The sequence below is a fragment of the Vicugna pacos genome, chromosome 1 (assembly GCF_048564905.1).
Source record: "Vicugna pacos chromosome 1, VicPac4, whole genome shotgun sequence".
NCBI classification, from domain to species: Eukaryota; Metazoa; Chordata; class Mammalia; order Artiodactyla; family Camelidae; genus Vicugna; species Vicugna pacos.
Genome location: NC_132987.1, coordinates 54094003 through 54118523, shown reverse-complemented (window position 1 = coordinate 54118523; position 24521 = coordinate 54094003). Strand labels below are relative to the sequence as shown.

At 46.6% G+C, this 24521-nt stretch overlaps 1 protein-coding gene across 5 annotated transcripts in view; it reads left to right on the top strand.

Annotated features, from left to right (window-relative positions):
• Positions 1-14878, top strand: part of IGF2BP2 (insulin like growth factor 2 mRNA binding protein 2) — a 145867-nt gene extending 130989 nt beyond the window's left edge. For all 5 annotated transcript variants that reach the window (XM_072962482.1, XM_072962486.1, XM_072962470.1 and 2 more), the window contains 6 exons: positions 3017-3085; positions 3818-3934; positions 8012-8086; positions 9482-9613; positions 11568-11681; positions 13042-14878. In XM_072962482.1, the coding sequence (XP_072818583.1) occupies positions 3017-3085; positions 3818-3934; positions 8012-8086; positions 9482-9613; positions 11568-11681; positions 13042-13134 (600 nt within the window). In that variant the 3' untranslated portion in view covers positions 13135-14878. The remainder of the gene's footprint in view (positions 1-3016; positions 3086-3817; positions 3935-8011; positions 8087-9481; positions 9614-11567; positions 11682-13041) is intronic.
• The last annotated feature ends 9643 nt before the right edge of the window (positions 14879-24521 follow it).

The window sequence follows — 24521 nt, the reverse complement described above, 5'->3', positions numbered from 1 at the left end:
TTCAGCAGTGTGTTTGATAGCTACCCCTCTTCTGTCCCCAGCATAGTCAGACGTAGAAGAAAAGCAAACACTACTTTCCCTCAAACTGAGAATTTGAAATGAACCAGTGGATAATTGTGGACCCCTCACCCTTGCGGCCTTTCTGGGTTTTTTTTGTGGGGGGGGTTACCTCTTGCAGAGGTACCTTTACCATAACCCTTCTTCCCCGCACCCCTCCAAGTCATAATTCTTTTGAAATAATCAATGTAGCTTCTTCCTCATAAAATGGCTGGGGGCCCTCAAACAGAGACAGTAACCCCAACTGCCATATTGGGGGTGGGGTTCCATACTGCCCCCCACTCTGGGGCCCCAGTTTGTCAGTTGGCTACAGCCTGCTTTCCCATTAAAAAGAACATTTATTCAAGTCATCAGCAGGTTACTTTTTGATCATTATGACTAAGCACCTCTTCCGTTTGAGGTTGTAGACTCCGTGTAAGCCTGGGGAAGAGATGGCAAATGGAAATTGTGCTCCAATAAGTGATAAATAAGAACTCATTTAACACTCACTAGCTGAGCCCCTTCGGTGCCCGATGATGGATTCTCCTTTCCTGTGACCTCACTGAAGCCACGTAACATCCTTCAGGGGCATCCATTGTACTTAGGGTCAAGTGCATGTCCAAACCAAGACCCACAGGGCCCTGCGTGATCTCGCACTGCCTGCCTCCCCATCATATCCTGCTGTTCTTTCCTAGTCGCTTTCACCATACTGGACTTTTTTCCTGTTTCCAAACAGGCCAACCCCTTTCCTAGCTCTGCACCTTTAAGAACCCTGCTTAGAATGTTCCTTCCCCAGTACCTTGCATGGGACTCCATCTCCTCCGTGGTTCCCAACTCAGAGGTCGCTTCCAAGAGTCTTCCCAGGCCCCTCCAGCTGAAGTGGCCATCCCGCCCCTCGTCTCCACAGCTCCCCTTCCTCGCGGCCTCCTGTTCTTCTCTTTCACATACTTGTCTGTCTCCCCAGACACGGAACCTAAGCTCCACGGTGGCAGTGACCTTTTCTGTCTCAATAGTTGAGTCCCTAGAACCTAGAACAGTGCTTTGCTCAAATACCTTTTGCATGAATGAATAAACGATTGAATAAACTCTCACGACAGATTATTGTTTATTGTTAGCGATAGATATTATTTTAATCCATTTGTGGATGAGGTTCAGAAAAGTTGAGTAATTTATTTCAACTTATGTAGAGCTAGTGATTCAGATTCAAGTCTTCGGGGTCTTTTGACTCCAAAACCCAGCTTGTATCCACAAAGATTAATGATGAAGCCCCAACTAGAAACAAGCTCCTGATTGCTGAGTTCAGGATTCTTTCTACACAACGGTTTTCCAGCTGTAACTCATGAATGAAAAGGGGAGTGGGAAACTAATTCTTTTTATCGTTTTACACTCAACTCCCTCCCCTAACCCAAGTGGTAGATCTTAATTTGATAGTGTTTACGTTGGAAGTATTTAAACCCCGGATGGAGCTACACTGTGGCCTGTCAGTGTAGAGGCCAAGTCACAATTCAGAAGAACTGTATCTGCTGAGAGTTGAAGGAAAGGCCCTCCAGGTGAGAGCGGGGCAGAAGCATCCTTTCGCCAAGGTAGAGCTTTGTTTGGACAGAAAAGCTGCAGGAATTTCCCCCCGACCCACTGTGGCGCAGGACAGAGACCTGCATGGAGAAGGGTCAGGAGCTGATGCTCTTGAAGAAAGAGACAGGACCAAGGGAGCCAAAACCATCTTCACTCAGCTTCCTCGCAGAAGTGGAGGTTGCTAAGTGAATGCTGGTCTCATAGCCCCCTCTTGTGGGCATGAGGTGTCATTGCAGCCTCTTTCCGTGTCGTAAGAGCAAAGTCTTGCATTTACAGGATGGTTCCCTTCCTTTGGCAGAGCTCCGTCCTCCATCCCCAGCAGGTGCTGTGGGCACCCAGAGTACCCCTGAGGTCAGAAGTCTACTGTCCAAGCTCAAAAAGAGGAATAGTTTCATTTTACCTTTAATGAGTCCTCAGCAAAGTTATGCTCAGAGTCCAGCACTACTGGTTATTCAGGAGACGGAGGACACCAGGAGGTTTGCTCATGGGCCCTCAGTGAAAGCTGTACCCCCTAACTCCAAGTCTCATCGTGTCTGACCACTGCTAGATGGGCCCTCGGGGATTGGTTCCGTGGTGCTCAGAGCTGTCCACCCCCTCCTGTAATGGCCATGTGTCCACCCCCATGCTGTAATAGTCATGCCAGCATTTACTCAGCCTTATGTGTAAAGCACAGTGAACTGGACTTTTCTGACTCTCCTTAACATTCTGCCCATAAAAATATACAAAAACAGATGTATTCCTGTCTCACAGGACGGGTGTGAGGATTAAGAGATTTTATAAATAGATATAAAGTACCACAATGCCTAGTACACAGTAAGTATTCAGTAAAAAGCAGCTACTTTTAAAATTAATGCTGTTTTCCTAATAGCTGTTTTCTCCTATCCACATTTGCCTTCCTGTCCCTTGCCTTTCTCCTCCCCCTTATTCTTTCATTTTCTTTTTTTTCTCTCTCTCTCTCTTGATTTTGTTTTCAGTTTCTCTATCTCAATCTCCATTCCTTCTGACTTCCCAGGAGCACCTTTGCTTGTTCAGAATAACTCCTGAATACTGTCCTAGCACTCTGTTCTTTTGCTCCATGGTTCATAATCCCTCAGAAAGTAGAAGCCACTGGCCCTGCCTCTCTGCCTGAGGGCAGATTAAGAAATGTGTGCCCCTCCTCCTGTGGCAGTGGGTTCCTAGGAAGCCTAGAGCCTGGCTCAACTCGGAAATGAGGAACATTCACCCAGCCAGTTCTCTGGTCTTGGGGGGGGGGGGACAGAGGTCTGAGCTGCAGAGGGACAGGCGTGCAGACAGCTGTGCGGCCTGGTGACGGTGCAGGGAGCCTGGGTTGCCTTTGGGATCTTGCCTCCCTGTGTTTGGTGAGTGGTCCTGAGAACCCCTGCTGACGACCGTTTCTCTCCCGCTGCAGACCCACTCCGGATACTTCTCCAGCTTGTACCCCCCTCACCAGTTCGGCCCGTTCCCACATCATCACTCAGTAAGTGCCTCTCCTGGGGCGGGCAGCACACAGTCCTTGGTAGACTGACCACATCACGGAGCATAAGCACACCAGACACCCAGCACTTGAGCGCACTAGAGGCTCTCGGGAGCACTGATGCTGCCCGCTCGGCATCCTTCTGGTGGCAGGACGCTGGTGCAGAGGGGCGAGCAATGGGTCAAACCAGGTGGTGGTGTTGGGTTCAAGAACAGAGGTGCCAAAGTTCTCTAAACCAAGTCCAGCAAAGGGCCGTGTCATTCCCAAAGACCCTACAGCAGGGAAAGCAGGGACCGCTGTGGCCTCACCCACGTTTCTCAGGGCCGTCTCCGCGTGGCCTTGTCAGGGTGGGTTTAGTTGCAGTCTCGTTTCACTCCAGTGAAAATGCCGCTCCTGCCTACGAATTGGGCCAGGCAGCTCTCCGTTCCCTCTGACAAGGTGAGCTTCATGGCTACCGATTCCTTGGATGAAGATGCAGGAGAAATACATACCACTTGTCAGAAAGCCCGTGAACAGGCAGTGTGCCATATCCAGCACACTCACAGCTGCCCGAGAGGATTTTGCACTCTGGTCGTCATGTAGTCAGTGCAGCCCACATCCAGGTTCATCCCTCCAGCTTCCCACCTGCAGCGCCCCAGGCTGCCGAAGGATCCCATATGGGATTCCGGCCATTTCCACGGGAACCGGGGTCGCCCCAGTGGGAATGATGTCTTCTGTCTGGTCTTGTCCTTCCAGTATCCAGAGCAGGAGATTGTGAATCTCTTCATCCCCACCCAGGCTGTGGGAGCCATCATCGGCAAGAAAGGCGCGCACATTAAACAGCTGGCCAGATTTGCCGGGGCCTCCATCAAGGTAAAGCTGCTTTCTGCAGGCGCCCGTCTCCCACCCTCTTCCATCCCCACTGCCCACCCCATGCCCTTTGTTCCTTCTGTCCATTCCGGGCCACGCTCACACCATCCAGGGACAAAATCCCACAGGGTCTGGACAAGCTGCCCCCAGGACTATTCCTCTCTGCTCTCATCTTTACCTCTCTTACTCTTTTTTAACTAAGAAATGAATTAGGAAAAAGTACTAGTAATAGATAAGCCAACTGGGTCCTCTTTGGGCCACCATTGTCCTCTCCTCAGGAAGATAAAACAAAGGCTGAGGAGCCCCCCAAGCGCGGGGAGGGGTCTAGGCGGGGGTGAGAATGTATACTCAGCAGCTGTCAGTGCTTGGTGCTTTAGTTTCTGCTTCAGAAACCCTTGAACTGTGAAAAAACAATTTGAATGAAAAACTCTTTGAAAAGCGGTGATGAAACCTTAGATAAACAAAGGCTGGTAACATAACCTGAGACGCAGCCCTGGGACTGGGAGGCTTAGGAAGGAAGGCCCCTGATTTACGCCATGGCTGAGTGTGGACGGAGCCGCAGTTTCGGACCCACATCCTGCCCGCCAGAGCACAGCGGGAAGAGAAGTCAGGGAAGCTGAAAGGGGAGGATTATTCGACCCTGGGCGTGCTCCAAGCCCAGCTATCAGCTCTGACTCACGGGCAGAATGCTGAGCACGTCCTGAGCTTCATGAAGCACTTTTCGGAAACAGAGTTTCCGTTGTTACGTAAAATAATTCGCTACCATGGGACAACCCGGAATTCCGAACAAGAAGTCTCATGACTTGGAGAGAAAGAATGCTTGCACTTTCTCCCCAAGAAGAGCTGGAATTTCTCCCACAGCAAGTGTGCTGGAGGAAAAACAAAAACAAAACATTCTGAGTCGTGCAGAATGAGGACTGCAGTGAGACCAGGAAAGAATTTGATGTAGGTAAATCATTTCCCCTCTTGGGACTCATTTATCTCGTCTGCAAAGCGCCCAGACGGGATGAGAGCCTGAGGTGTGGGTGGACTGTGGCGGCAGCCCCGGGCCTCTGCACCCCGCAGGCTTGTTGCGGGCGAGACCCCAGCCCGGTACTGACCGGCCGCGCGGGCCGGCCCTCTGCGGTAGCACGGGTAAGGCGGACGACCGCTGGGCTGGCTGCGCCCCGTGGGCCGCTCCAGGTGTCCAGTCCCATTGTCTGAGATGTGGTGCAGGGGACAGAATGAGACTCATTTCAACTAAAAGGGACTTGAGGGATTGTCTCATCAAATCCTTCCTTTTTCCCCTGAGAAAGGTGAGACTTGGTTGGGTAACAGGACACAGCCAAGGCAGGCAGGTGGCAGGGCTGGCTCTTAGATACCAGTTCTGTTGACCTGTAGGCTACTGAGCGCCTCCTGGGGCAAGTTGCAGCAGTAACTCTCCACTCCCTGTTGCCCATAAGGAACCAGGGCCCAGAGTTTCACTACGTGTTGACGGCCACAGAGCTAAAGACTGAGAGCCAAGACTGGACCAGGCTATCCTATTTCTGGTCCAGTGTTCTTTCCACCATAGCAACCGGAGTGCTATTCCAGAATTGTTCCAGCAAGCCTTCGGGAAAATAGAGAGGGGTCAATCCCTTGGGCTTCCCTGCATAGCATCCCCTTAGTCCCTCTGTGTCCCAGCAGAGTTGAGTGGTGGTGTGACCTCCGTGATGGGCGGAGACAGCCGGGCTGGAGCAGGGGGCAGAACGGGCTCTGCCACCTGGTCACCTGGTTACGTGCAGGCCAACAACCTGCTTCCCCACCCCGCTTCTCTTTCCCGAGCCCCGCCTCTGTTCAGAGCAGGAGAGGAGAGGAAACCAGGGAAGCCAAGCATTTGCTAGCGACAGTTCCTACTTTTAAAAATTCAGTCTAGTTTTGCTATTCCTTTATCTTGACAAGTGTGTGACAGCATCTGTCTCTAAAGAACTAACTCCACAGAACCACCCCCCCCACCGAATCCTGCTTTGCCAGTCTTCAGGGGCCCCAACTAGAGGCATATTTGATGCTGCCAGGGCAGGGGAGAGCTTTACACTAACACGTGGGAGCAGGGTGCTGAAGGGGCTGGGCTAAGCTGGGATCGAGGAGGTGTATGCAAGAGATGCTTTGGTTACAGGTAAGAGCTGAGCCCCGTCACCCACCTTTCCTGAGAGCATCTGGCCAGCAAGTGTCAGAATGCCACTCACAATTCCTGATCCTTCCTCCAGCCCTGCTCACCCATCATCTTGATGGTCACCTCGTCTCTCTGGGTTCCATTTGCTTCAGTCACAAGATGGGGTCCTCTTGAGAAATATCCCTGTGGAATGTCCTTCCAGAGCCGCAGGAGGAGGCACATGTGGCTCTCAGAGTCCTGGACTGGGCTGTGAACACTGGGCAATGCAGAGATAAGGAGTTTCTTTCATAATCTGAGCAAGGCAGCCGTGAGAACTGAATGGGTCGAGATGAACCGTGAATCAGCCTTTCAGCCCTTCTCAGTTTGGATGTGTCCGAACTGGGAACCACCACGCCTGTGCTCCTGTCACTCTTATTTACTCTTGGAGACAAGGACTAGATTTGATGGTGCCTATGGGTCTGGAAATAGAGACAGGGGCCCCTGCCAGTGGTCTCAGGGGCCAGTCTGTGTGGCTGGAGGGCCTCAGCCCCTGGGCACACTGCAGCCTGTGTATTTTGGCTGAGGCCGCTGCCCTGCAGTTGAAGGCTGGCAGGTGGTCTGTCCGCAGCAAAGGGAAGTCCTCACGCAACGCTGGTCGGTGACCTGTGTCTCAGGTTCATCCTCGTGCCACTGAGTAGTCAGGGCCAGATCCTCTTTGAAGGTCTTGTAGAAGGGTCCCTCCTTTCAGAGCAGGCATGATTCATAGCAGGCCTTGGACATGTCCTCCCGGTAAAGCTGGGACAGCAACACGGGACCCTGAGGCCTGCAGATGCAGCCCAGTGTAGGGCATGTACTGAAAGAAACAAAATTAAAAATTGTGGAGATGGAGGTCCTCCTGGGGGAGCCCAAGGCTATGACACGTGGTTCAGAATCAGTAACTGCAGTGACGCCCTGTCAGTGGTGAATCACATCGACTCTGAACAGCTCAGTCTTGGGGATGGTGTCTCCCCCAAGCCACTGACTTCGTTTGGCTTTAGGGACACCATGACCCAGTAATTGAGCCTGTCTCCTCTTTGTATTTACTCTGAGCTTAGAACTGAGTCCGTTGTGGCCCATCTGAGCACGTGTATAGGACTTGGGGGATCTGTGAACTCACCTCACTCCTAGCTCATTCCTAAATGCCTGGACTTTTAACTCAGCTTAGTTTAAATTAATTCTAATCTTGCTACATTATATTTATTTTTAAAGCTACCTTAAAGGTTTTTGGAATAAGGCAGTGTACGCAGGGGGAAAAAATGTAAAGAGGATCTCTATCAAAAAAATGCATGCTTGACCCGTTGTTTGAGCTGTGTTATAGAAGGCATCAGATTCACGGAGAGAGGGTAGGAGGTTTCACGCTTTCCAGGTTCAGCCGTCATGTTTTACCCCTGGGGAGGGAGGGACTTGCAGAGCCGGCATGGGAACCAAGGTGTCCTCATTCTTGCTCTGGTGCCATCACAGTTGGTTCATGTGCTGTGGATGAGCTGTTCATGAGCTGGGCCTAGTTGCACCCGCTCTAGTTTGACTGTCCCTGGCAGCCAGCTGCCTAAGAGCAGAGAAAGAGAACCAGGGTTCCCTTCCCTGCAGGCTGGCTCCAACTTAACTCCTCTGCAGACCAGCTGCTCCTCCCCTCTGGGCCCTGGGTGGGTTGGTGGAGCTCCTTGGTGAGAGGAGGCCAGTCACTGCTGGTGCGTAGGGCAGGGACAGGCAGTAACTGCTAACCTGCTTCCAACTCGGCCTGGGTGGCTGGAGACCCAAATTTGATCCTGGGCACTGTGGTCATAATCTCCTAAGGCCCCGAGTGGAAGCAGCAGGGTCAGACAAAGCGCCAGGTGCAAAGGCAGAGTTCTCTAATCTCCTGATAGTGGGTGTGCTGTCCACAAGGAGGACAGAGCCCAGAAGCAGCATTTCCCTTCCCCTATGAACCACAGATCGCCCCAGCGGAAGGCCCAGACGTCAGCGAAAGGATGGTCATCATCACCGGCCCACCTGAAGCCCAGTTCAAGGTCAGTGCCAAGAACCCCCTCAGCCCTGTGGGCACAGGGCAGCCTGGTAGGGGAGGCTGAGGGCCTTAGGAGGGACAGCCACTCCAGAGGCTAGTTCGGGCTTTTCTTTGGGGCCCAGCCTTCCTTACCTTTTCTGCCGCCGCTCACTAGTCTCAGAGCCACCCTGTCTTCCCCACCTCCAGCCTGCCCCTTCTGCCGGGAGCCCCCTCCCCTCCCCTCCATGGAAAAGGGGATCGTCTGTCAGTGCAGACAGCACCCCCTCGGGAACATCTCTTATCCCTGAGTCGCGGTTCTGAAGATGGGACCCAAACACAGGGTATGAGGGGAAGTCGCTCGGTTTGTCGGAAGTTGTTTGGTGGGGTGCGTTGTTTTGTTTTTGCTCTTTTCTCCGCTAGGAGAATTATAACTTGAGTTTTCTAAAAGTCAAACATTTATTTATAAAAGTATAATCCTTATTAAAAATATTTAAAATATGTCTGAGTAGAAAAATTAACACAGGTGGAAACATTCAAGAACAATAACCCTTTAATTCATCAATGGATAGACAAAATGTGGTCTATCCACATACTAGGGTATCATTCAGCCACACAAAGGAGTGAAATTCTGATGTATACTACGTCACGGATGAACCTAGAAAACACTACGCTAAGTGAAAGAAGACACAATATACCACATACTATAGATTCCACTTATGTGAAATGTCCAGAAAAGGCAAATCCATAGAGACAGAAAGCAGACCAGTGGTTGCCAGGGCCTGGCGAAAGGGAGGAACTGGGACTGTCTGCTAATAGGTACAGTTTTTATTTGGGGAAGTGGGATGGAAATGTTCAGGTTACACATTGTGTATACTAAAAACCACTGGAGTGGGCACTTTAAAATGCTGAATTTTAGGTTATGTAAATTATACCTCAATTTTTCTTAAAGGTTTTTAAAAAAAGAACAGCAGCCTCTTGGCTACACAGGCTCAGGAGTTAGACATCAAACAGCAAATCCCATCACCACCACCCTCCCTCCACCCTTTAATAGAAGTCTCAACCTACTGTGATGGGAGGAAGAATCCCCCGGATAAATTCATTCAATCAGACTTTGCAGGTGCTGGGGATATGGAAGTTAGACTTAATAGTAAGCTTCCTGTGCGACCATGTGGAAACCCCGACACACAGGTGTGCCCGTGCATGTCTGCCAGGTGCCCTCACTGGGTGCAGCAGCGCACGCCCGCCAGGTCTGAGCGAGCTGAGGAGGCGCCCGGCCACCCGGTGTCCGGCCCGTGAGCTTGGGGCTGGGATGTGCGGTGGCGCAGACTTGCCAGTTCCCTAGCAGCGCTGCTAAAGCAGAGTGACTGGCAGCTGACTGTCTAGAGGGGTGAGAGTCACCCGCCATGTCTTGCTTTCTCAGGCCCAGGGACGGATCTTTGGGAAACTAAAAGAAGAAAACTTCTTTAACCCCAAAGAAGAGGTGAAGCTGGAAGCCCACATCCGAGTGCCCTCCTCTACGGCCGGCCGCGTCATCGGCAAGGGCGGCAAAACCGTGAGTGCGCTCCATGGGCTTCGTCTCCCCTCCTGAATTCCCTCAGACCCCCAATGGCTCTTCAAGACAAAATGTAATTAGCATCATCCAGAATCGAAGGCCTCAAGTCCGTGGTGCTGAGCCAGGCAGGCTGTTTCCTGCCCCTGTAAACCCACACGGGTAGCAGCAGGGAAACAGTAGCGGGTGCAGTCCCACCCAGAGTCCACAGGCGCCCCTTGGAGGTACTGTGGGATCTGGCTCCAGAGCACTGCAGTTGATAAAGCGAGTCACACAATTTTTTTGGTTTCTTAGTGCAAATAAAAGTTATGTTTATACTAGACTGTAATAAGTATACAATAGCATTATGTCTAAAAGAACAGTTAATTAAAATATAGTTTGCTGCTGAAAAATGCTAACCATCATCTGAGCTGCCAGCAAAGTATAATCTTTTTGCTAGTGGAGGGTTTAAAATATTGTGAGAATTACCAGAATATGACACCAACACAAAGTGAGCAAATGCTGTTGAAAAAATGGCGCTGACAGACTTGTTTGATGCAGGGTTGCTGCAAACCTTCAGCTTGTAAAAAACGCAGTATCTGTGAAGCGCGGCAAAGCAAAGTGCAGTAAAGTGAGGTGTCCCCAAGCCCATGTGGCAGGCTGTCATCTTCTCTAGGTTTCACAGGCCCATGGGGTCTGGCTCTTCAACTTCTCCTGACAAATGCCTCCAGGGGCCCTGACTCTCCCACCTCCAGATTCTGTCTTCTGGCTATTTCCCCAAAATAGCCATCTACTACAGAAGAGCTAGTTTAGCAATAAGGTGGTGGGTGAGAAGGAAATAGTTTAAACAATTAATCAAGGTTTTCAGCCTGAAGGTGGCAGTAACACAATGTAATTTGAAAAGTGCCCAGGAATTAACTCAAGCCTGTAGGGAAGAGCAGATAGTCTGTCAGACACAGGTGTGTTCAAGAATACGCCTTACCTATGTGGCAGGAATATGACTCCTGAGAAGGTCTGGCAGAGCCAGTGCATGATGGCAAAGTGATTGTTAGGCAACAGGAATCTGGGGGCTCACTAGACTCCTGTGTGTGTGCGAGCGCTGTTATCTTTTATCTTTACACCAAAGGAATCACAGCCAAGTTCTAGGTATAATCAATCACCTTTATGCAAAAGAATACAGTTGCATGGACTGCAGATGGTTCCCCAGATCTAGGAATGTATTGGATGCAGGAGGCAAAAGAAAGCAGATAGTCCACGGGGAGGAGAATTCTGAGCTCTTCGATGTCCTCTTTGGTTACTTTAGAACCAGTCACTGAATTCTTAGCACCCCCTTGAATCTGTCAGCTGTCTGCTGAGCACGTGCCGAACCATCTGTGCCCTCGGAGGCCGGGGCCGGGGACCAGCCCTCGGGGGGTACGGTTTTGTTGACGCTGGTGATGAGGCGCAGGAAATGGGCTTCAGATGAGGGGAGACCAGCCTGGGCTGACAGCTTTAGGAGGTGGGCCTGAGAGGAACTTAGCAGCAGGGACAAGTGAGCTATCCAGGGGGAGGGAGGCAAGAATGAAAGTGAAGAGCGGAGAACAGAGCAGGGCCTAATGCGAAAGGAAAGTTTGCTCTGGCGAGTCAGACAAGGGGCGGTGGCAGCTCACGGTGGGCCCCGGGAGAGCATGTCCAGGAGCGATGCTCCCCCCGGATTATCGGGAAGCCTGGGGGAACTGTGAGCCTGTGTAGGAGCCACACTGACAGGAACTCTGGAATGAGGATTCACCCCGGAAGCAGCTTCATGAAATCAGGGGCTGTACTCCCTCTCCGTGCCACTGAGCCTCCCAGGGCCCCGATCAGCATGGCCCCGTGGGACCTGCACCGGGGACGCCCCCAGTGGCATCCTAGATGGAAGGAAAGGGAGCAGCTGCAGCCTCCTTGCCCTCCGTCACTGCCCTCTCCACTTCCTCCTGAGCCCACTCTTCTCCCTTCACAGGTGAATGAACTACAGAACTTAACCAGTGCAGAAGTCATCGTGCCTCGTGACCAAACGCCAGATGAAAATGAGGAAGTGATTGTCAGAATTATTGGGCATTTCTTTGCCAGCCAGGTACCTGTGCTGTGAGAGTCCATCTCTCCTGCTAATCTCCTTTCAAGTCTCTCAGCTCTTGGTGACCTGTCAGGTGGCCCCAGGCCCTGCACCCCACCCTGGGTACACGTGGACGGAACAGGGCAGGGTGGGTGTTCCTCAGCTCGCCGAACTCCCCTGGGCCTGCCAGAGGAACCTGAGGAAGAGGGTAGGGCTTTGGAGTCAAGCCAGCACATCTCAAGCCCCTGAAATGCTGAGCTGTGAGCTCTCCTGTCTCCTCGCCTTCCTACTCAGGCCTCAGTCCCAGTCTTCCCCTGCTAGGAGCCACATACCAGGCAAGGGCCATCTGCGGGGAACCCAGCCAGGCGCCAAGAGCCTGCCTGGGTGCCAGAAACTCACTGTTATGGGTTAAACTCATCTCAGGACACCTTCCTTTCTCTTTCTTCGCCTCCACCTCATGACGACACCCCTTCCTCCCTCCCACCCCGTCAGGACACGGGGCTCCACACAGCTGCTCCTCTTCCAGTCAGACGGGCCAGTGACTCCACATCGTGTGGCCCGGTTCATTTTGATGCCTTTATTTTAGGGGGCGGGGGCTTCTAAGCTGGCACTGAAGGCTGCTCTGAATGTCAGTGTGTGCTCTCAACGCAGAGCCTCTGCCAGGAGACCTGACTGTCAGGGACAGTCATCTGTCTTGCTGCTGCCCCTGCTCCCAGAGCGCCTTTTGAGACCTCTCCACACAGAGCCCGGCCACAGCCCCTACGCTCTCCCCTCCCAGCTCTTCCAGCGCCCAGACGTGGGTCTGAACCACGCTCCTGCAGTTCGGTCTTAGGGTTCTCCCTGCAGTGGGAGCACTAGGGTGCTGAGGGGGCAGGTTTGGGTTCGTGCATTTCCCCCGATTGTTCAGGGTAGTGTCTAGGCCAGTTTCTCACTTTCTCCCCTATCCCTCTCACAGTCCATCTTTCCTAGCAGTACATGATCAGTCTTCGTAGTAACGTGGTAACTCTGGGAGGTGGGGGTGGGGAGGGCAGCATCGGAAGCTGGCGCGCATGCAGCCAGGAGCATGCTGTGTGAACCCTGCAGGGTCCCTAGTCACCGGTGCCCTGGTTCTGCCTCCCAGCCTGTCTGTCCAGCAATTCCCTGAAAGTTTCTGGGGTCCCAAACCCTCATCCGCCCCACAGCAGGGTAGGGGTGGGGAACTCTGCCACTTGACTTCCAGGCAGAAAAGGCCCCCAGAGTAAGGGCTTTGGCGGGTAGATGACACTTTCTGAGTTTACCACCTCCTTCCCCCAAGTCCCAGCCCCGCTTCTGCACCCCCCACTGCCTGTCCTCAGAACTGGGTTCCTTTTTTCCCCCGTCCCCCTCCTCTCCCCTGCTGCAGACTGCACAGCGCAAGATCAGGGAAATTGTACAACAGGTGAAGCAGCAGGAGCAGAAATATCCTCAGGGAGTCGCCTCACAGCGCAGCAAGTGAGGCTCCCACAGGCACCAGCAAACAACGGATGAATGTAGCCCTTCCAACACCTGACAGAATGAGACCAAACACAGCCAGCCAGATCGGGAGCAAACCAAAGACCATCCTGAGGAACGCGAAGTCTGCGGAGGCCCTGAGAACCCGGGGCCGGGGGGCGGCGGGAGGGCGGGCGGCCCCAGCCAGCCCCCCACCGCCCCGGGGCCTCTGCAGGCTTCCCCGCCGCCCACCTCACCCTCCACCCGGATCTCTCCCTCACGCCCACCACGCTATCCCTTTTAGTTGAACTAACATAGGTGAACGTGTTCAAAGCAAAGCAAAATTCACGCCCTTTTCTTTTTGTGGAAAATTGTCTCTGTACATGTATGTACATATTAGAAGGGGAAAGATGTTAAGATATGTGGCCTGTGGGCTCCACAGGGTGCCTGCAGCGTTAATATATTTTAGAAATAATATATCAAATAACTCAACTAACTCCAATCTTTAATCAATTATTAATTCTTCTTTCTTTGTAAAGAGAAAGCAGGCTTTTCTAGACTTTAAAGTCATTCTTTGGGAGGTCTAATGGTTTAGTAAGGAGCTTCAAGGCCACCCACACAAAATTCACCCGGAGGGAAATCTCGTCGAAGGACACTCATGGCAGTTCTGGATCACCTGTGTACGTCAACAGAAGGGATACCGTCTCTCTGAAGAGGAAACTCTGTCTCTCTTCATCCCTGTCTAGCTCACACATCCATTTCTCTTTGCTTCACAGGTTTTAAACTGGTTTTTGCATACTGCTATATAATTCTCTGTCTCTCTCTGTTTATCTCTCCCCCACCTCCCTCCCTCCCCATCTTCTCCATCCCCTGTTCTTTTTAATCCCCTCATCCCTCTGTCTCAATTCCCGTATCTACGCACCCCCCAGGCAAAGCAGTGCTCTGAGTATCACATCACACAAAAGGAACAAAAGCGAAACACACAAACCAGCCTCAACTTACACTTGGTTACTCAAAAGAACAAGAGTCAATGGTACTTGTCCTAGCATTTTGGAAGAGGAAAACAGGAACCCATCAAACCAACCAACCAACCAAACAAAGAAAAATTCCACAAAGAAAGAATGTATTTTGTCTTTTTACATTTTGGTGTATAAGCCATCAATATTCAGTGAAATGATTTCTTTCTTTTAAAAAAAAATGGAGGAAAATAGCAATTTACACGAGGTCGTTGGCCCAGGGCGTTAAATTTACAGATTTTTTTAACGAGAAAAAAACACACAAAAAAAGCTACCTCAGGTGTTTTTTACCTCAGCACCTTGCTCTTGTGTTTCCCTTAGAGATTTTGTAAAACTGATAGTTGGAGCATTTTTTTATTTTTTTAATAAAAATGAGTTGGAAAAAAAAATAAGATATCAACTGCCAGCCTGGAGAAGGTGACAGTCCAAGTGTGCAACAGCTATTCTGACTTGTCTTCCGCTAGCCAAGAACCTATATGGCCTTCTTTTGGACAAACCTTGAAAATGTTTTTTTAAAAAAAAAAGATGACAAAGAAAAACAGAGAGAGAGAATATTGGAGATGTCCTGAATTTCAATAGGGTACACGCCATTAGGGCTTTTTGCGCTAAAGGATGAACATGTACTGGTTTATGTGAACAAGCCATTTTACCACCAGACTGCAATGCCAGTTTCCTCTACTGCAAACAGTGTTCTGTGACAAAAACAAAAACAAAACAAACAAAAAAAAAAAGAAATATATCCAGCTAACAAGATCCTGGTGTCTTGGTCTCTTATTTTACTAAGCATCGCCCATCCCAAAGCATCAGCTGAGCTCCACCTTTGAGGGGGCCTCGGGAACCAGGCAGTGTGTACTGTCAGGACTGGGAAGCTACCCTGAGGAGGCTGGTTCCTCTGGACAGGTCTTGGGAGAAGCTACACTAGGTCAGTGGCACTCAGACTGTGGTCCTCATACCAGCAGCATCATTGTCAGATGGGAACTTGTCAGACATGCAGATTCTCGGGGTCCACCTGAGTCAGAAACTCTGAGAGTGGGGCCCACCAGTCTGTTTCAGTGAGCCCTCTGGGTGGGTCCTGTATGTGCTGGAGAACCACAGAACTAGAGGGGTGGATACTGACTGCACAGTAACCAGGTGAGACTGGCCCTTATCTTTAAGAAACGTTAAGCCTGGTCAGGAAAAGAGCTTATTTCTATGTGGGGAGAGGGAGAGGATAACATGCCTGACAATTTAAGTGAAGAAGTACCTCACCCCCCCCCCCCAGAAGCCCAATTCTAAGTATTCCAGGAGACAGAGAAGGACAGGGTGGACCTCGGACTAATGGGGGTGGGGTGCAGGGGTGCTTGTACTTGGCACTCCCACCAATGCGACATGATAAGGTTGCACAAGGATGATCCCGCTCCACTTAGAAGCCCCTTTCCAAGTCAGGTGAACAGAGAAATGGCACACCTTTAAATGAAGGGCTTTAAATACAGGCCAAAGGGCTTGGTAATGAATCTGTTAAATCAGGATGGGAGAGAGGAGACACAGGAACCTCCAAAAAGGCACACTCGGCTCCGCTGCTCAGATTTCATGCCTTGGCCTTTATCCCAGATGGCAGAATTTGAGGTTTAATTCTAGCTCCTAAACTGCCCATTTCCAAAATACTTGTTGCTGAATATGTGAAAGACAGGAAAGGAAGCACTAAGACGATGCCTGCCTTGCCCTCATACAGAGGCCCCAGAAACTGTCCTAGCATTGCAAAAAATGAAGGGGGTGCACGTGGAGAGACAGGAGGCAGACCAGCTGGCCTTGCTCCTAGGCGAAGATGTTCTCCCCACAACCCATTTTTCTGAGAACCCAAGTGCTGGATTATTTAGCACTTGGACTTGGCTCTCCTGAACATCCCAAGGGCAGCACAAGCACGAGACCATCCCTTCACAGGACGAAATCCTGTCGTATCTCACTGTAAACAAGAACAGCCTTGTGTGTGTGCACTGGGCTCTGATGGGTTACTCACCGCATGCGGGCCCAGACTATTACAAACTTTAAATTCATTTTTTTTTTTGCTGTAAATCCCAGACATTTCCTGTCTTGACAAGACATCCTGACATCACAAAAAGTCCTAATTGAACTTAATTTTACACAAAATAAAAGGACAATTGAAGTCTAATGGAAGCCCCTGGCCTCCTACCACTCATGTCTGACAACACCACTAGAAAATACCCCTGATGTGTGCCGACAGTTGTTACCACCACCTTTTATTTCATCTCTCCGTTCCCCTTAAGGTACTAGTGAATTAAAATTTAAGACTTACCCTGTATGCAGGTTAATTTTCTATTCTAGCTCACAGCAGCCACAGAGTCACTGTCTTTCTAGAAGCCACAAGTGCTCTTACTAGCTCCTGCTCTCCCAGAAACAGCCAGCATGAGGAGAAGCCTCACGGAACAAAACTAGATTCTCACCTGACCTTGAGGCTCCCTGTATTCTCTTGTAAAAGCAGTGATTTGGTCACAGAAGATACTTGGTTTGTTCCCATGTTAGGATCTAACCTGATCTCTCAAATGTGGCTGACAGTAACAGTGAAGAATATTCCCATTTACCTTCAATAAATTCTAGTGACCAGGGCAAACTCTGAATGAAGAACCAAACTGAATCTGATCCCGGCCTCAACTTATCTGTAATTTCAACAATTTCCAATATTCACTGACTTCTATGACTCCTGAATGTCCCCAATTCTCCCAAAGCTACAAAATTACTTCCAGTCACCCTCTGAACCTGGCAAAACCTAGTCTCAATCCTAGAGTCACTGAATAGCAGGATTGGGAAAGGACCTTTGAGGTCGTTTGGTCCACTTTCTAATCTGGAAAAATGTCCTCCAGAATCCCTCCAGCAGCTGGCAAGGGAAACGGCGGCTTTAAGACGGGCAGTTCTGTCCACGTGCAGCCCAGTCTCAGGTCCGCCTTCCACCCATCTGAAATCCGCTCTCCCTACAACCCCCACACAGCGGCTGCTACACCTGACTTAGGACAACTCTCCTAATGTTTGCCGACAACTCTCCTGATGTCCTGTCCTCCCTTCTCAGTTCCTCCAGTCATCCCTCATCTCTGGGACTTGCTTTCTCTCAGCTCTCAAACACCATATTGTGAAGGAATACTACCCCAGGCTCCAACATCCTACAGATTCCAAAGCCACAATAGTGGATGGTGTGCATGAGAGGCCTTGCTCAAGGGACAGAGCCACAGGCGGTGATGGGGGCTTCCCGGGGGCGGGGGAGCACGCCATGATCCTAGGGCAGGCCTGAAGGCAGAGACGGGCACCCTGTACCGGATCTCTAGGGAGTCTCGCTTTCTCATCAGGAAGATAAGAGAAAGCCCAGGCCCAGAAGTTTTCTCCCTGCTTGCCTGTACTCTAGCGATACAACTTTGTACACATCACAGCCTCTCCTCATCTGTAAAATAAAAAGTTTGAACACAACGGTCAGTCTTTGATTCTAACTGATGTGTAACAAGGGACTTCTAAGTCAAAAATGGATTCTGGTTATTTAGCAGCCTTCAGTGTTCCTTCTTACAATTTCCCATTAAACATCAAAAAAGAAAAAAAAAATTAAGTGCACCAAAAACAGACTGAAAAATCCAACCAAACAAAAACAACTCAACACTAAAAAGCACGGGAGATGGACAATAATTATAAGCTATACAGAACTGGAATGGGAAACCTCCAGTGCAGGGCTTGGTCTAGTTTCACGCAACCACTTTTTAAAAAGATAGGAACATGCATACTTGCCATCTCCAAGGTGTACCCAGCACTTGCCCTTCCCACTGGATGGAATGCAGATGTGGAGCCAGGAGACGTGGTGGAGCTGGAATGGCCATCTTAAAACACAAAATGGAAGCCAAGTGTTAAGGAAGACTCCTGTCACTGGGACACTGCTACCTCAGCGCTGGACTGACTTCTTAGGTTCAAACTGGCACCTGAGAGAGAACATTCTATCTTCTGTAAGCCATTGTTAATATGGCCTTTGTACATCACAACAAACTAGTATCTTCCTACAAACAAGTGAAAATAGAGATTCAGATCTAGATAGATTCTGGCATATTTTGAGGGTAGAACTAAAATTCTAATAGGATACAGACATCAAAAAAAGTTACTGACAAAACCAAAAAACCAAGCAGAAATAAAGCTAGTTTCAGATATCTCTGTACCAATACTAAAAGTCAGAAAGCTAGTTTTGAAGCGAAAAAGAGCCGTGTCTTAAGAACTTTTACACCCAGTCAAGTTCTCTTTCACGTGTGAAAACTTCAGTAACATTCCTATTTGCAAGGATTCAGATAAGAGTATTTCTATGTCCTTCTTGTAAATAAGTAAATGAAAATGTTTCCAATTAATTTAAAATGAAGCCAAATGAAACTCATGTTTTAAAAAAAAATTGTGTGACCAATGAAGCCAGTTAAACTAGAAGTACTTAAGTCGTTGTAAATATAAATTTAGAGCTGAATGAAGCTGAATGTAAATATCAAAAAATACCCTTGGAGAGGAAGCAAAATACAGTAATCACAATAATACAGTTCCAAAATACGTATTATGTTAACAGACCAAAAATGTGCAAAAGGTATATGGGGATACAGTATGTCTGGGGGGGGAATGGAAGTGTCATAAATAGGACAAAAATTGGTAATTGTGATACTGTGCTAGTTGCTGAAAAAAAAATCCATGGTCTCCTCCTAGGCACCCAACCAGGTCTCCTGGTCTACTGTGCAGTATGTGTGGACATGAGACAGTTCCAGCCAAAGGAATGTGAGCAGAAATGACCTGGGCCACTCTGAAGCCTGGCGCGTTACCTGCTCTGTGCTCTCTGATGGTGGCTGGACGTTAAGGACTGCAGTGCTGTAGGGCAGGGGTTGACAATCCTGTTCCGTAAATAGTCAAAGAGTAAGTATTTTAAGCCTTGCAGGTAAGACTGTGAGGTGATATAAAATGTGGAGGAAAATTTGGCAAATTGCATATGCTAGATATTTGACCCAGCAATTCTGCTTCTGGGAATCTATCCCAAATATATGTTAGCAAAAATAGGGAGTGACATCAACAAGGCACATGCATCGCAGCATACTTTATAACAGAAAAAGATTGACGGCCTAAACATCCACCGTGAGGGGACTGGTAATGAACCACAGCACCCTGAAACAATGGGTTATTAAGCTGTAAAAAGAAGAATGAGGAGTGACATCCAGAATAAATTTTTTTTAAAAATCAAGAAGCATAAGTCATTTTAATACACCATCTTTAGTGTTAAAAAAGAAATATGAATATATATTTGTCTAGCTATACTTTCAAAAAGGGGAAGGTTAGAAGCTAATAAAAAGTTATCTACACAGGGAAAGAGAAAAGCAAGACTGTGAATGTACCTTATGCCATAGTTTTACTCTTGGACTAATGTTTATGTTTTACATAATTTAAAAACATAAGCAAAAAGCAAATTCAGAGGGTCACGGGGTAGGATATAGCTAGTCGTAGAGCACATGCTTAGCATGCATGAGGTCCTGAGTTCAATCCCCAGTACCTACAGTTTTTAAAAAAATTTTTAAAAAAGCAAATCTGTGAACACCAAAAACAAATAACTGTATCAAGTTGATGGCAATCACTCAGAGAAAACAATTACTTGAAGTAATTTAAAAAATAAGTGATTTCACTGATATTCACTAGTGGAATATATATATATACACACACACATACACTGCCTATAAGACTCACTTCAGATCTAGACACAAACAGACTGAAAATGAGGGGGATGAAAAAAAGTTATTCCATGCAAATGGAAATCAAAAGAAAGCCAGGGTAGCAATACTTATAACAGATAAAATAGACTTTAAAACAAAGACTTTAACAATAGACAAGAAGAAAACTAAATAATGATCAAGAGATCAATCCAAGAAGATATAACAATTATATATGCACCCAACAAAGGAGCACATAAATACATAAAGCAAATATTAACAGACATAAAGGGAGAAACTGACAGTAACAAAATAACAGTAGGGGACTTTCTATATGTTCATAGCAGTGCTATTTACAATAGCTAAGACATGGAAGCAACCTAAGTGTCCATCAACAGATGAATGGATAAAGAAGATATGATACATACATACATACATACATACATACACACACACACACACAATACTACTCAGTCATAAAGAATGAAATTTTGCCATTTGCAACAACATAGATGGACCTGGAGGGTATTATGCTTAGTGAAATAAGTCAGAGAAAGATACTGTATGTTATCACTCATATGTGGAATCTCAAAAATAAAACAAACAAATGTAACAAAACAGACAGACTCACAGAGATAGAGAACAAACTAGTAATTACCAATGGGGAGAGAAAAGGGGAGAAGGGCAAGATACGGGTAGGGGGTTAAGAGGTACAAACTCCTATTATAAAATAAATAAGCTACAAAGATAAGTACAGCACAGCAAATACAGCCAATATCTTATTAACAACTTTAAATGGAGTATAATCTATAAAATTTCTGAATCACTGTTATACACTTGAAACTAATATAATATTGTAAATCAACTATTTTAATAAATAAATTTTTTAAATTTCATTTTTTCCTATATAAAGTTCATTTCAGGGTGACCAAATTAGTTGATAAGTTTTTCTTTTATAGACGAATTCAAGGTAATTAACATAGAAAGAATGATAGAATGAGAAAATCATCATTTTGTACCTCTAACTGAAATAATGGATCATCAATTAAATTTAAAACCAAGAGGAGAAAGATGAATAGGGACTCATAGCCTGAACCACAGATCAATCTAAGGACCAGTAAGTGGAACAAGCAGACATTGTGTGTGGCATGATGCAACACAACAGGACCACTAATGAAGTATCCTTGCCTCATAAATTCAACCTGAATCTGATCAAGCTTCTAGATCAAGCTTCTAGTTTACATGAAATACAAGGGACAGAGGAAGTGGTTAAGCACCACCAAGGAGCTATAAGCTACATCTAAAAGTGGGATTTTCCACAGGAATACTGAGTTTCTCTAATAACTAACAGTACAAGGAAGGAGACTGCTGTTGAATAAAAGAAACTCAAGAGAGATAACCAAAGGCAATGTGTACATTTTACTGGGCCCTGTATTAGTCTCCTGCAACTGGACTATAAGTACGACAAATTTGATGGATTTAAACAGAAATTTATTCTCTCACAGTTACGGAGCCAGAAGTCCAAAAACAAGACGTCAGCAGGGCCACATTCGCTCTGAAGGCTCTTCCAGCTTTGGTGGCTCCAGGCCTCCCCGGCTTGTGGTAGCATCACTCCAGTCGGTCTCTGCTTCTGTAGTCTCACTGCCTCTTCTTTTTTAAAATTCCAAACACAAGTTTATAAAGTGGAAAGAAACGAAGCCTGTCTAGCCAACCATTATTAACCCTTAGGTATCTTTTTCCAGATTTTGTTTATACCCAAAAATGGGTATTAAACACTGCCAGGCCCACTTCAACGCCTCTGCCTCATCTGTCTCAACAATCTGCTTCTTTCTTATAAGGCATATGATTACACTTAGGGCACACCCAGATAATCCAGGATAAATTCCTTTTCTCAAGATCATTAATCACGTCTTTTGCCATACAAGGTAATATTCACAGATTCCAAGGATCAGGATGTGGGCATGTTTTGGAGGAGCCATCATTCAGCCATTATATATCCTGATTAGAAGAATATAATAAAACTTTTTTTTAATAATCAGGGAACCTTGAATATGAACTGAGTATTAGATGGTATGAGCAAATTCTTACTAATTTTATTAGGTGTGAAAATGATAGGCTTTTAAAAAAAGATACTTGTTAGGGAGACATTCTTAAGTACTTAGGTAGAAAGACATGTCAGAGTTTTACTTTAAAATACTCCAGACACCCCCCATGAAAAAAAAAAGGTGAATCAAGATAAGCCAATTTTAGTAACAGCTGAAAGGGAGTGATGATTGTGTATGTCTTAAAACTTCGATAATAAAATTTTTTTGTACAGTAGTTGAAAACAGATAAAATTGTCCACTAAAATGAGACATTAAATCTCTCAGAATGAACTTATCCCAAAGACCTACACATGAAAAATATTACAGAACTTAAGTCAATAGATACAAATAATCATCCTGTGCCAGAAGTCAAAATACCAATGCGTGATTTTTTTCCTCTAATTTAAAAAAAAAGTGTAGCTTTCATTTAGAAATTTTAACTCTAAGAATTTTTCCTAAGAGAATAACTGAAACATTGTACAAGATGGTATGTCTAACAATACTGATTAAATAAATTATTATAACCATACTCTGGAACACTACACAGCAATTAAAATGTCAATATTTATTGACATGAGATATGTTCAAATAAATTAAGTGGAAAGGGGTTATATAGCCACATGTATAGTATGATTCCACATTTGTTAATAACAAGAAATAAATACATGCACAAGCATGCACAACACACACACTTATCACACTTACACGAAGGGTATATATACCAGAGACCAGGGTATATACCAACATGTTAATGTTAAGAGTTATTAACTCTGGGTGGTGGGTTTGCAGAACTCTTTATTCTTTACCTTTTATCAGCATTTTATTTTTCTACTATGAACACCTATTGATACAATTAAAGAAAAATGTAAGTGGCACCATGGACTTATGATCACCCTAAGCCCTTAAGGAGGCAGTCTGTGTATCTGCTAAGGGTAAGGAGGGGCGGTGGAACTCCATGTCATTTCCCCTGGGACTTCCCAAACTGTATTCATAAAACAGTTCCCCAGATGTTACACAGAAAGGGGCTCAATGTCCAAGTTTTCAGACACGCTAGTTTAAGACATTAATTTATTATGTTTGCCATGCATTCCCAGGAGGAAAGGACATGGTGCACACATCCACTGGGCCATAGAACCCTTTGTTTTACATCCTACATAAAACAGGGCTTCTACTGAACGTATTTTACAAAATGCCAGTGTAAAGACCTGAAGAACAAGGGTTACTTACAACACGTTTCCACCGACGATCTGAAAACTTCTGGCCTGTTTTCCTCGATTTAGATTGATTCACCTCAAAACAACCCCACATTTATCATATTTTTGTGGCCTTAAGCTATGTAGTTTTAAACATAATTTGCATCTTGCTGTCAGGTCATTTAAAGCACTGTTTTTTAAACTGTGGATTTCTACCCATTTAGTGGGCTGAGAAATCAATGTGGTGGTCACAACCCACTTTAAAAAAAAAAGTAAAGAAAAATATCAGTGTAGTAAGGATAAATATTTTTGTAAAACTTTTGTGTCCATATATGATCACATAATATATATGCATGTGTATACTGGTCACAACATAAAACACATTTATAACTATGAGTTGTAATTTAAAACATTGAAAGCCACTGAATTGAAGAGTTGAGTTTATTGGTAAATAGATAAACTCAACACCTACTTCAAACACCGAAACCCTTCCTTACATATATTAGGTAAATTAAAAAAAAAAAATCAAAGCAATACAGCCACTTAGATCCCTAACTTCCAGACAAGTACAGTACCAAAAATTTGTTTGACTATTGGGTACTTAGAGCTTTTATCAAAGAAATTATCATAAAGAGATTAGGTTCCCAATTAGTTCACAAAAGCCAGTTTAAATAGTGTAGCTTAACTATAGCACTAAGGTTATTCCCAACTTAAATTTCTCTACCATATTTATTTATTTGTGTCTGAGATTCAATGTATCTCCAAGACCAGATTCTCCCCGCACCCACACCTTGGTCCCAGCACCAAGCAACTCCTCACAGTGCAGGCAAACATTCGCCATATGACACTGAGTTCCCCGAGTGTGCTTAGGATTTGAGAGGAGGAAAAGATCAGATCTAACAGCTGTAGGTAACTGAGGTAGAATGTGGGGCTCTGAACATCTTCCATGTTCCCCAACTGTTTCCCTCCCACCCTCATCCTGGCTTAAAGGTCAAAGATAAGACTTGCTCACCAACAGCTGTGGTTTGGTTTTTCCTTCTTTATCAATTTTTAGGAGACACTGTCTACTAAAAAAGAACAATGGTTCATTCCATCTTTTTTCAGACCCCCAAGCTAAAATGTATCTATAGATCTCTCTCTCACGCTGGCTTTAATGTTGATAATCTACTACTGAAAAAAAAATCAACAGTTGTTTTTATCACCTGACTGCTTTTCTCATAAACTGTCTAGATATTAAAATTCTATCACCAACAAGCTTCTCTGCACCGAGAGACACATCAGTACCTAGAGAAGCATGGCCTGCGGTATCTCCTATTCAGTTTAGGAATTCAAGGTCAGGTATTCAGAATGCCATTCTCCACCTTAACTCTCTGTTCTCATCAACTTCATTATGTCCTAGGAGATTAAGGGCTATCCTAAAGAGCCACAT